At 50.3% G+C, this 13,020-nt stretch overlaps 1 protein-coding gene across 2 annotated transcripts in view; it reads left to right on the top strand.

The window, feature by feature from the left end:
* The window catches only part of nexmifb (neurite extension and migration factor b), a 42,491-nt gene that overhangs the window by 18,206 nt on the left and 11,265 nt on the right, over window positions 1-13,020 (top strand). For both annotated transcript variants that reach the window (XR_003787476.3, XM_029166104.3), the window contains exon 2: window positions 12,350-12,480. Coding sequence is in view for 1 of the 2 variants with exons in the window: in XM_029166104.3 (XP_029021937.1) it covers window positions 12,399-12,480 (82 nt within the window). In the remaining variant the exon portion in view is untranslated. The remainder of the gene's footprint in view (window positions 1-12,349; window positions 12,481-13,020) is intronic.

Raw genomic sequence — 13,020 nt, 5'->3', positions numbered from 1 at the left:
TGGTCTATTAAATTGTAAGTGAAATCGAGGTTTACTATCAACAAGCTGTGTGTCACATTGTATCCTTTCATTCACCTCACAGGCAGCATTGTTTCTATAGGTGCAATACGCACAAGACACACTTTGATATCACTGCTTCAGCAGGAAAACTGAATTTGTACCTTTTGTCACTGCACTGACAAACAAACAGAGACAAAAGAAACATTTTAGCATTTGTTTCCTTGCCTGTAACAAGACTTGTATTTACCGAATACATTGAAAATGCACGAGCACTTACATGAGCACTGGAACCGTCTTCACGAGGACAAAAACTGTCGGGTAATTGTTCATCTACAGCTCTGACGTGTGGAGTTTGAATCACTTCAGCTATTTGATGATCTGGTTTGTTGCAGCGTGCGGACACGCAACACAGTCGCATAAGCTGCACAAGTTAAAAGACGTGTTTACGTATTCCCTTACCATTCTCTGCTGTCCATCAGAAAACACGCTCCCTTGCATCGCGTTGAAGACAATCAGACCAATCACCGCACGTGACAGTTGGACTAAGCTTCAAAACATACGACGTAATTCACAAGATTGGCAACTAATCCAGGTTAATCACGCTATCGCTACTTTAATTTGAGAAACATTAGCCTGGATAGTTACAGTACATAACAGCTGGGATAAGTGCAGTCCTGACATTAAATGCAGCATGATGCTAATGTAAGGGGGTTAAGGAGGAGCAATTACCTACTGCCCTACATTTTAACATTAGGAACAGTGAAAATCAACAGAGGAGCCTGACGCTAATGACGTATAGCGCTGCAGTGAGGAGGAGATGTTTGCATGGGCAGCAGTGCTGTTATGCTGGAGCAAGTGTGTGTGTGTGTGTGTGTTTTTGGGATATTACAGTTTCTCCGTGCTGCTGCTGGGGGAGCGTCTCTGAATGGCTGCCCTGGGCATTGTGCAGAACAAGACACAGAGTGAGCTGCGGCGAGCAGCTCTGGAGCAGCAGCTACACTCGGCCTATGCTCCAGAACATTGTGTATACATCTGTAATCTTACCTACCCCCTGGGCTCGCAGAGAAACAAGCCCCCCTCCCTCCCCGCTCCCTCTCCAGCATCACCACCATGTTGTCTCATTCACTCGCAGCCCTCGTGTCCATGTTATTTCTCTCCTTTTCTCGCTCAGTCACTCTCATCATCACGTCATTCCGCTTTTTTTTTTTTTTTTTTTTTTTTGCCTTCCTCTTACACAAAGATATAGTCAAGCAAATCCGCCCACGCGGTTTCTCACATTGACACCCATACACAAACACACCAAGGGCCTTGAAGATACACCCATGTGTGAAGATCACACAGTCTTAATGTGTCAGAGTCACTACAGCCTGCTCAATTAAAACCAAACAATGACTGTAAGGAAAAAGCGGAGGTCATCGCTGCTTTGTCTGTGCAGCTCAGCTCAGCGCGAAGCGAGCCTCGCCTGGCTCCTTTTTTTTTTTTTTTTTTTTTTTTTTAATATATATTTAAACGCTGGTGCTGCATCCGCGTGTATCGAGAAGCAACTGTTTTTAGCTGGAATTGAACCGGAGGCGCGAGTGCTTAAATATACATGAAGGCGAGAGGGGCTGCGCGAACGCGCTGCCGTCCAGGACGGCGAGCAGTTATGAGCTGTGTCATGTGTCGGCGCTTTCGGCTGCTCTGTGCAGGGCTTTCATCAGCCCCTGCCTCTGTCACCGAGCCCCCCCCCCCTCCTCCATCCTCCCTCCCTCTCTCCCTCTCTCTCTCGCCCCGCTTCCAGCTCCACTTCACACACTGTAATAAGACATTCGTACTCTTTCTCTCGCCGTTGCCTCGGCTGCTTTGCCGCACCGCTACACTGCGGTCCGAGTGTAAAGAGCCCGCGTTGTGTCAGCGGACGCGCGTGCGGCGCTTTGATGTCCTCCCCCCCCCCCCCCACCCCGTAGATATGCGCGTTATGCGGCAGCGTTTAGGCGTTTTTATAGCGCGCCTCTTTATCTCCCAGCCCTTTGTCTTTTCTCCCACACTTGCTCTGCACAGGGTGATTGGCTTGTAGCAGCGGGGATATCTGGTGCATTGACATGTTGTGATAATCCATATGATGTATTGTCATCATCTGCTGGTTAATGTGTACTGCTGTTTCCTTGGGGATTAGATGTGGCTGTCATGCTTGAGCTTGAGGACATCATGATCCCCCCATCGCTTTAATAAACCTTTATTGTTTTCATTGTATTACTAATCAATCATCATTTGATGCAATAACTGTATTTCTTCGATTTAGCGTGCGCCGAGTGGACTGTTAACTATTTCTCCGTTTTTAGGATCTGTATGTTTATTTCTAATGGGAGGCATTATGAAAGACGTCTTTTAGGCTCCCACAGAGTTCAAAACAACAGGAATGTATTTTCCTCTTGCGTCTTTGCTCAGACAGCAGCAGCTTTCACAATTGAATTTGAATGCCATGCTTTTAGCGCCAGTGTTGTTTGATTATCCACAGACAGGGAGCTGTGCTGGATTCCATTCCTTTCATCATGCTTTAACCAGTGTGAGCTGGCTCCCCTGTCGTATTTTATGAGAGGTGATTTTAGTGCCTCTCCTTTATGCAGATCATTCCGGCTGCCTCTCCCCAGTCTAGTCTTCAAGAGGTTGATATTGGTTTTGACAAGAGAGTTCACCCCGCTACCTTCGCTGTCTTCCTCGCTGGGTATTCTGGGCCATATGCTAATGCGAATTACACTTAGTGAAAGGGAGGATGCCGGCTGCGTCCACAGGTGTTTTCAGAATGAAGCTCGCTGACAGGAATATTACACTGGGTTGGAAGCCTTATTGACCCCTCTCACTCCCGCGGGGAGGACAGTGGCTTTTATATCAGCCACCGAGCCATATGTGCTCTTTATATGCAGTAATACTGCCAGTTAATATCCACGTCAGATGACAGGGGGCCACACGACAAGTGTATTAGCTCAAATATATGGATTATAGGTTGATGCCGAGCCTCTGGGGGGTAGCGTGCTGTCAATCACGGCGTTTGTGCGTGTTTACAGTGTGTGTGCGTTGTGCAAACCCACCTAATTGGTGCATATATGCGGGGATTCCTCCCTTCACTTCACCTGATGCTTCTACAGGGACGATACTGGTTAGCGTGGTTTCCCCCGACCCAGGTTCTGGTTGTGTGCCAGCATGCAGGAAGCCCCTTTAGCAGCTTCTTGCTGCATTTGTGCACCTCTAATTGCGGCGGCTGATCATGTTTCTGTGTCGACGCCGAAGTTTGAACCTCGAAGTCGGTCGTACGGCGCGTGATAATCGCGTCTCTCTCCCGCGCTGCCTCTTCCCTGTTTCACTGACTAAGTAGAGGGCTTTGCATGATTGCCTGGATGAGTGTTTCCCCTTAACGCTGCATTGCTATTGTCCACTTGTCCCTCCTTCATCTGTGTAATTGCATGCATGAAATTTCCACTGTAAATCCCAGCTGTTGGCAGGTCGTCTCCTCCTGCAGAGCTGGGTATGCTGGGAAGTCACTGGCTGAGGTCTATTGGCTTGTCCTTAAGCTGGCAAACCCCCCCCCCCCCCCCCCCCCCCCCCCGCCTCCCTCCCTCCCCCCTCCAGTCGGATAGACGGGGAAAAAAGCAGGCGACATTTGTCTGTCCCCTCTCCCCGCTGAAACCGATAGAGTAGCTGTGTGGAATAAAGGAGATGCTTCTCTCTCTATCACACTCTATCAGCATTATTTACCAGACCTGCCAGTTGCTTTGTACAGCACCTCTCCCTGCCAAGTAGGCGACTGGCGTACGACCAGGGGCTAGTGACAACAGGCTACAGTGGAAAGCAAGGAGAGCTGTGTGGAAGAGCCAAGTCTGTTCATTCCCCCAGGCCTCCGAGCGAAGCACAGAACTCTATCTGCTCCCACTAAGGGGAACATAGCGCTTTATGGATTTTTTTTTTTTTTATCATACGCTGTGCTCGTAATGATCATAAACCTTTTGAATCATTGTAGAAATGCCACAGCGTGCGGCGTCGCGGCTTTAGTGGCTTTATAATGGCCGTGAATAGCCTTAATTGTTAATAATGTGCCGGAGTTAAAAGTCCCCCGGAATCAGCGGACGGCCGCGGCCGCTGATTCCGCGTGCGCCGGGTCGCACGTGTCTGCGGCGGCGCCGAGGCGCGCTCCGTTCGCCGTCCCCGGCCGCACTCCCACCGGCCCTCCGCACAGAACCTATGGAAACATCAGCACTCGGGGCTTGGAAACAGAAAAGTGATTTTTTTTTTTTTTTTCCACTGTGTGTCACAGATGGTGGGAAAGCCTTTGTAATGCTAATATAATATCACACTGTGTCGGCCTAGCTCTGCGGTTCGCTGTGTGTACCAAGCAGCCTGGCTGTGGAGTGATTTACCAGTATGGAGAGAAAAAGACCTCCCCTGGTTCACGCTGAAAAGGCTGTGCGCTTGGCGGGTCCGACCGCTTGGCCTGCTGCGACTGGGCCCGCCTTGACTTTATTGATTCCGCGGCCCGTCCAGCGCCGTGTACTGTTAATTAACTCTGTCTTTGAACGCCGGTCACATTTCGTGCGCTTATGAAAAGGGTTGTTATTAGGGGGGGGGGGGATTTGGCATTAAGGAGCAGCAGGAAGACTACAGTGGATGATTTCCTGAAACGAAGGCATATTTAGGTCAGGCGTATGAAAAAAAAAAAAAACACTCCCTCCTGCGTGAAAAGCAGGTGCTCGCGGTGAAATGCACCTGACTACGGAATATTATGCGTCTTACTACCGATGTTACGCCACCTCCCAACACGCGAGCCAATGGCAGGCCGCCTCCCTCCATGTGAACCAATGACTCCCTGACTCCTCCCGTGGCAGCGAGTCAGCTGCCGGAGAGGAGGAGACGGCAGCATTGATGTCTTTCTCCGGCTGCACCGCGTCACATTGTTGTTTATTTGATTTCCTGCCCTCATCACTGGTATTTGAATCGCGGGGGGGGGGGCGTTTCATATCCGTGCTGGGAGAAGAAGGGGGATCTTGTCTATCTGAAAGAGCACGCTGGATTAAGGGGGTTATTTCCCCAGAGGGGGGGATATGAGAGTGAGTGTCACTCAGGCAGCGCTCGCTGTCACACTACCTCTGTCTCTGCATGTTGCCAGGGTTCCCCGGCTTCGACTCCTTCTCCTCTCCCCTTTCTTCGCCCCGCGCTCCTTCCTCCCTTATCTGCCGGCGTCCCGCACGCATCCCCTTCCTCATCGCCGCTACCATCTCGTCACACTCCCTTCCTTCTCCCCCCGCTGCTTACATTGCTGCCCTACAGGGATTGGAGAATTGCGTGGTTCGGAGGATGGTTGTTATTCCAATCACACCTCAGATGCAGCGAGGGTCCAGTAAAGTACAGAATAATTGGCAGGTTCCAGCAGCTACAGACAGCCATTCTATTCTTGTTGCGTATGTGTGTATGAGTATGTGCGTGTGTGTGTGTGTGTGTGTGTGTGTAGCTGTGATGAGCGGGAGCTGCTGTAGGTGCAGCATTCAGAGGTCATTTCATTAATTACTAGCTCTTGTGTTACGTGCGCGTTCGCACATTCTGTTTGTCAGCCTGCGCGGCGATGACATGCGCGCGGTGACCGAAGACCCGGCCAACAAAGAAAATATCAACCAAAGGACACATGACCGGCGGCGGCCGCATCAAGCCAGCCAATACTCGAGCATATTGGGTGGTTGGAATTTGGCCGGAGTTTTTCCTCAGTTTGTCGTCTTGCTCAGTATTTTGCCCACCTCTGCATCATCACTCGCTGACAATATTTGTGTCTGTGTTGCAAATGCGATGCTGCGTCTGTTGACAGGCACGGAAACGCCGGCGAACACACACACACACACACACACACACACACACACACACACACACACACACACACACACACACACACACACACACGTGCGCCTAATTATGTGGGGGTCGTCCTGGGTCAGAGGTCGCGGGTCAGGGGCGTTCGCCCTCTGTCTTCGGAGACTGACGGGACTCTGGGGGTGAGAGCTGATACACATCAATGGAGCTCAGCAGGGCAGTTAATCAGGCCTGTGGGGTGTGGGACTGGGGACAAGTGTCAAGGAAAATAAACCAGTGCTATCTGCTGGCAAACACATTGACCCGCAGACTTAATGGAACATGTCTCCCAAAGGTGCACTGTGCTATTGATTAGCCATTGATGGCAGTTGTAGCCAACACTGATATCGAGTGAGATTCTGTTTTATTCCACTGTGTCTAGTGTAGGCAGGTCTATTCTTGCAGAGGTGGAATTAAAATGTATACAGTGCGGCTGTGTCGCTACATGTGCCGGGCTTTTTTTTTTCGCAGCTGCGATTGGCTACGGTGGAGGCCAGCGCCATAGCGACCATCATCACTTCTAGTTCTCATGCCCTTTCTGTGTGATCCAGCCTCACCTTTAAGGGCTCCTCATTATGAGGGACTCTAACTTTAAGTCCAACAGACTTGCACAGCGTGCACGACGTTAAACACAAAAACAAGCACACACACACACACACACACACACACACACACACACACACACACACACACACACAACCACACACCAACACACACACACACACGCACACACACACACGCACACACACACACACCCCACACACACACACACAACACACGCATCACACACACACGCACCACACAACACACCACACAACACACACACACACACACACACACACACACACACACACACACACACACACCGATCAGCGTGTAAACACGGCCCTCGCTTTCAGAGCCGAGCGCCAGCACATGCTCGTGCACGGACGCACGCATATGCTGGCTTGCGAAGAAAAGAAAAAGCAGTGGCCCTGAAAATTGCATAAATGTCAATTATTCTGGAGCTTATGTGAGAGGGAGGGAACAAAGTGGTGGTAATAAAAAATATCGATCACTTCAAGCCATAATGTGTGTGACAGGCATTGTTGTGGCAGAAACAGGCATTGACAGAGCCGCTCTGCAGGCATGTAAACCTGCAGGACATTATGTCACTGTATTAGCACTGATCACTGTGACGTAATGACCCCCCCCCCCCCCCCCCCCCCCCCCCCCCCAGCGTGGTTTGGATTGAAGCTCAGCTCTAATAAATGCACCTGTTGGAAATGTGATATGACCTTTTCTCACTGTTGCAGTAAAGATTATTTGATGCAGGCGCACGTGTGTGTGTGTGTGTGTGTGTGTGTGTGTGTGTGTGTGTGTGTGTGTGTGTGTGTGTGTGTGTGTGTGTGGTTGGTCATGATCAGGAGCTTCAGCCCCGTCTTCCTGTGGGGTGGATGCATCTTAGTGTTTTTACCAGCACTTACTCATACATCAGCAACTTTTTAACCACACTGAGTGGGAGCATTGTGAATATAATGAGTGTGTATGGAAATACGTGTGTGTGCGCGCGTTCCTGCAGCGTTGCTTGTGTGCAGCGCCTCATTAAATACGCAATAGTTTCATAAGACTGACCCTTCAAGAGAAGTGGGCGGACCGAACATGAATGAATTGCTCCAATGAGCAAACGCATGTGTAGCGTGAGACTGTGCGGCGCGTCCGGCGACGCGAGCGCGTCCAAACGCCGCGGCGCGGTGCTAATTTCCGGCGATCACATAATTGCGCCCGCCGCGCCCCTCGGCCCGCGCCGTGCTCCTGTGCGTGGCTTGTTACAGCAACCTCACGCTGCTGAGACGCGCTGGCGTTAATGCCGTGGCGTCGGCGCGGAGCTGCGCCATAAGTCAGGGTTTATCCATATGTGGGTGTGGATGCCGTTGCTTCTGTCTCATTAGCGCCAGCGCTGAGGCCCTGAGCTGCTTCTCCCGCTCCATTGGGACAGTTGATGAGGCCTGACTATGTGACCTTTAACAACCTAATCAACTTTTAACACCTCGCCTACCGCCTGCCTTATTGCCATTCTTCTCTCTGTCATTCACCAGCTGGGCCCCGTTCCCATTTAGAGGACATCATCTTTTGTTTTTAGCAGGTGTTGTGCTTTAAAACCGCCCGTCCGCACGTGTCCTTCGCTGGAGAAGAGCTCAGGTTGTGCGAAAGGTAAACAGAGCCAGTTATTAGTGCGCAGCCGACTGTTTGCTTACTTTGAAGCCAGTGGCAGCCAACGTACAGATTTTAAATCATTAAATAAGATTTAACAGTACCATTCTGAGGTATTGGATTAAAAAGGCAGGATTCAAGCATGTGCTCTCCAAGTGCAAGGCACACAGGGGCACTACTGGTAGCAGTGGTTCAAATTGGTGGATCTGGCTCTGCAGCTTGTGCTGCTCCGATAAAGATCCAGCTCTATAATCCTGACTTTTTTTTTTTTTCCTCCCCAAATCTTTACAATCAGTTGCTTCCTGGGCTCTTCAGCCGCCTGTGATTGACAATGATTATCTCAAGGAGATATAATATCTCGCCATCGCCGCGGCTAAGTCAGGGATTTCAGGTGAGGAGGTTTGATCAAACACGGCACCAAACAGCTGGCGGAGAACACATGCGGCGGCAGGAGCACACGTGGAAGGCACCATTGAATTAAGATAAGATGGGGAATGATTTTCCCCCGTCTCTCCCTTTATGTGTCAAATACAAAATCATTGAGATTTGTCTTCAGCGCCGGCCCAGATATTACCCGACACGCAATCTTCGTGACAGACAGCCAATTGAAGCTTTGCGTCGAAACACGAGCGCGATTGAGGAAACACCTCCGGTACATTGTGTAGAGCTGTTCCAGCTCAATGTTGGAGCATGTTGTGTGTTTTACAGTATATATAGTTTCTATTTCTACCGTGCATTTCCATCCTATTGTAAACTGGTTTGGCCTCATTTAAATCTCATTGTTTCAGGCATATGACAAACACCCCCTTGTGATGTTCCCTCACGCAGGACCAGCGTCCATTCACTGCGTGTTGACAGTCAGCTGCAGCCCTCGTGAGACGATGCAGAGTGCTTGAGCCGCCGCTCCGTTCCCGGGGCCGAGCGCTGGCGTGTCGGCACTGTTGACCTTCGGCAGAACAATGGGCGTGTGTGAGCGAGAAACACAATGCGTTACTGCACAGCAACGGTCGGAGGGAGCAGAGACGCCAGCAGGGCGGTGATGAGTTAACAGAACGATGCTTGGTATCAGATCATAATGTGCACATTATCCCTGTGTTGCAGCGTCGTCCTCAGCTCGTCTGTGGTTGCTGCAGACGACGCGTCCTCTCAGAACCGCTGGAACCTGATGGTTCCAGGTCAAACACGGGCTTGTGAGCCACGTACTGAACATTAAAACGGCCTCCACTTTAATAAAAGCAGCTCAGGCCCTCGCCATCATCCTCTATGTACCTCTAAGTGAAGGTTTTCTCAAGATCAAAGACGGGTTCTTACCTGGTAATAAGTGTCTGTGAATGTGTTATTTCTAAATACGGCCCGCGTCGGCATCGGATCCGCGTTTGTCTGTACTACGACCACGTATCGCTGGGAGCTCAGACGCTCAATAGTATTACTGCGAGTTGCGTGTGAGGCGGCGTATTACTGTCTGTCTGCAGCCAAGCTGCTCTGAAACGTTATACCTGCGCTGAAAGGAGGAGTCGCCATTTCAGCGCTGTCTGTTTGGATCAGTTTTCCCGGGCCTCTTTGAGAGCTCCTGTGTTGGGGAGCTGCTCCTCGGCCCCTGACTCCCCCCCCCCCCCCCCCCCCCCCCCCCCCCCCCCCCCCCCCCCCCCCCCCCCCCCTCTGTTGACACAATGGGCCCCTTGTACCTTCGTATATTACCGCTGTGGGACCTGGCTTCGTATTTTCAGCAATTATACCGGATCCCGCTCTCACCGTTCCTCGCTCCCTCGTTGCCGCTTCATTGGACCGAAAATGCAATTGAATCGAGGAGAAATGCATTGAAACACAGGCCCGGGAAGAGGCTTGCAGGAATTAGATTGTGGCGCTGATAAGTTCCATATAGAGCAAGTAAACATGTTCTTATCTTGTTATCCAGCTTGCACATTAACACATGGTGTGTGGAGGAGGTGGAGGAGGGTTTAAAAGGATAAATCAAATCCTAATCACGCTGTTTGGCTTTTTCCCACTCTCTCGCTCTTTGTCTCTGCTCCTCGTTGCCGTCGCGCGAAGAAACCCGGCGCATATGCAAGAACGGCGGCGGGGTCAGGAGCGCGAGCCATTTTATTACACCTGCCGAACACTCCAGGAATGAGTGCACGGTGATTACGTGCCCTAATGTGTGGTGTTTAAAGAGTGGTTTCCTGCAGCAGAGTTAAATGGTGGCGCCCTCTGTGAAGTATTAATGATGTGGATGGATGAATCAGGTCAGCGCAGACCTGTTGACGGTAGCCGCCGCGCTCTCTTAAAGCTGCACCCAGACATCAGGCTTAACCGTTTGGCAAATTGGACATGCTTGTTGGCTGTAGCTTCAATTTATGTGCACTCTCTATTGCAGTTAGTCCATCTTCATTATTGAAATGGCCTCTCGTCAGGTCTTGACAGAGCGGCGGAGACGGCGAGGGGAGGGAGCGGGGGGAGCGTACAGGAGAATCATGAATAATGTGGAAAATAAACACATTTGAGGCATTGGAGCTGGCTGGCAGGAGGGGTGTTGTGAGTGCTGTGAAATGCCCGGCTTTCGTTTTTCCCTCTCTCTCTCTCTCTCCGTTCCTCTACAGTATTTCTCTCTCTCGCTCTCTGCACAAGCTGCACATGTGATTCTATGTGCAGCTTCTGCCAGTGGATGCTGATGCTGTGGATCCTCAGCCTTGGGGCTTTGTCTAACACACACACACACACACACACACACACACACACACACACACACACACACACACACACACACACACACACACACACACACACGGAGGCAGAGGCCTCGCTGCACATCCACAAGCAGCTCCAGGCTCTGCGTTCTGGCAGGACCTCTGTAGCCTGACCAGCATCCCAGCTGTGCGTCGTGTCACCGCCACTCCAGAGACACACTGCTCGGCGGCTGAGGCCTATTTTTAATAGGGCGCCGCTGTGACTTGTGTTTTTCCGGGTCCGCGGGAGCGTTGCACCGATGAGTTCGAGCCCGCCTCATCTGGGTCGGCCGGTTCAAGAAGGACACTCCATTCCGATTCCGTCAAAGCAGACGTGTTTATCAGCAGATGTAAAATTCTCGAATCCTGCCGAATTTTGAGCGCGGCGACCTCAGAACCGACGCGTGAGCGCATGCGAGGTGCACTCGGCCGGGGGTTTTTTCGGAGGAACGGCGCTTTTCTCTTTTTTTCCCCGTGAAGAGATGAATGGGTTCTGGCTGGGCGTACCTGCAGGGTCTCTGTACCTGCTGCACACATGAGCAGATGCGATGGCTCATGAGGTAATTACCCACTGAGCCGGTGTGTTTGCAACTGTAAGCTGAAGCAGGGGTTCCCTTTGGGTAGAGCTCCAGCTCAGGCCAGTGAACAGCTAATGACATTTAGAAGGGATCGGATAAAAGGGACGGCAGTTGTTTGTAGTCAGCAGCTCACTACCTTTGTCTTATTGTCTGCCGTCTGTCTTAATCTCCCAGCCACCCTTTTCACACCACAAGGAGATCATGTTATTAGATCCTCTCCCCTGGCTCATTTGTCATCCTGCAGCACCACTCCTCCGGAGAAGGACTGCAGCGACTGAAAAAAGAAAACAATATAAGAAAGCAGGAGGCCACGGCATAAAATGTTCATCATTTGCCGGCGTCTCATCGCTGCCGTTTCAGGAATTAATGTTCCTCCTCTGCCCTGTGCCGCCCCACCTGATTTTTAGAGGCTGTCGAACTTCAGCGCCTCGTCTCCGTCTGCCTCCACCTATTGTTTTGTGTGACATCTCGATCCCCCCCCACCACCACTCGCCGTTCGCTGTCACCGCCTCAGTCGCATCTCTCCCGGAGCCTTGGGTTGGTTTTACCGCGGCGGCTCCGTGGAGGGAGGGAGCTAATTACAATAAACAAATATGCTCAGAGCCGCCCATGTAAGGTTCGCATAGGTTAACAACTCGGCTATAAATGTTAAATGAAGCCTAAAATAGGATAGTATGGCATACAGTTGCCATAGTGATCTCATCTGTGATTCTTTGTGTACTTTCCTGGTTGGCAAAGTTTAAATTAATCTTAGGCACAAATCTGTAATAGAGAGGAGAAATGAATGATTGTTTGTTGCCCCAGGGGCCCTTTGATGTATCTGTCATGTTTGGAGCTTCTTCTTCTTCACTTTCTGCAACTTTACCTGCTTTTATTTCTGTGTCTAACACTAGTCCTTGTCTTTGCTAGTCCAGTTCTGTTACTCTGCATAAGGCGACTCACGTGTTCTTCTTCTACCCCCCCCCCCCCCCCTCTCCATTTCAACAGGTGGGACAGTCAAAATGATGCGTAGGAGGTGCAGCGTCGAGCCGTATTGATGGATGTGTTAACAGACAGCAGTCTCACACTGATCGTGAAGACGTCAGACCCGGAGAATGCGAATGCAGTGGAGAACACAGGTGACAAAAGTTTCACTCTTTCCAAATGTTCTTTTATCTCATGTCATCAGCGTAGCAGGCGTTTATATAACTTAGCTTTAATTGGCAACGGCACGTGGAAATGTTAATTTTGCCTTTTTTATTCTTCCGAAATTTTACTTTGAACGCGAAGACGCTTAGTTGTTGACCTACAGTGAGAGAAGAACATTTAATTCTCCCCAGAGTAATCAAGCACTCGTTAGAATAAATGAAAGCCGAATGATTTGGAGTTTCTCTCACAGGAGCTTCGAAAACTTTTAAAAGACAATTAGTATTACCACATATGATGGGACTAAATGTGAATTAGCGTTTCACCCTCTGTTTTAAGCTCCTCCACAAAAGAAAGGGAAAATGTGAAACGCATCCCGTCTTTTTTAAAATGGAAAGTAGAAACAAAATGGAAAATGAAGATTTATAAGCTATTGTTAATCCTTTCTCCTGATGCTCCCACCACCAAGAAATATTACAACCACCTGTTTTGCACTAAAAAGTGCACATGGGGCACAAGCACTAATATATTAA

This window comes from Betta splendens, chromosome 10 (genome assembly GCF_900634795.4).
Source record: "Betta splendens chromosome 10, fBetSpl5.4, whole genome shotgun sequence".
Lineage (NCBI taxonomy): Eukaryota > Metazoa > Chordata > Actinopteri > Anabantiformes > Osphronemidae > Betta > Betta splendens.
The sequence above is the reverse complement of the archived record's forward strand: the minus strand, read 5'-3'. Positions and strand labels throughout refer to the sequence as shown.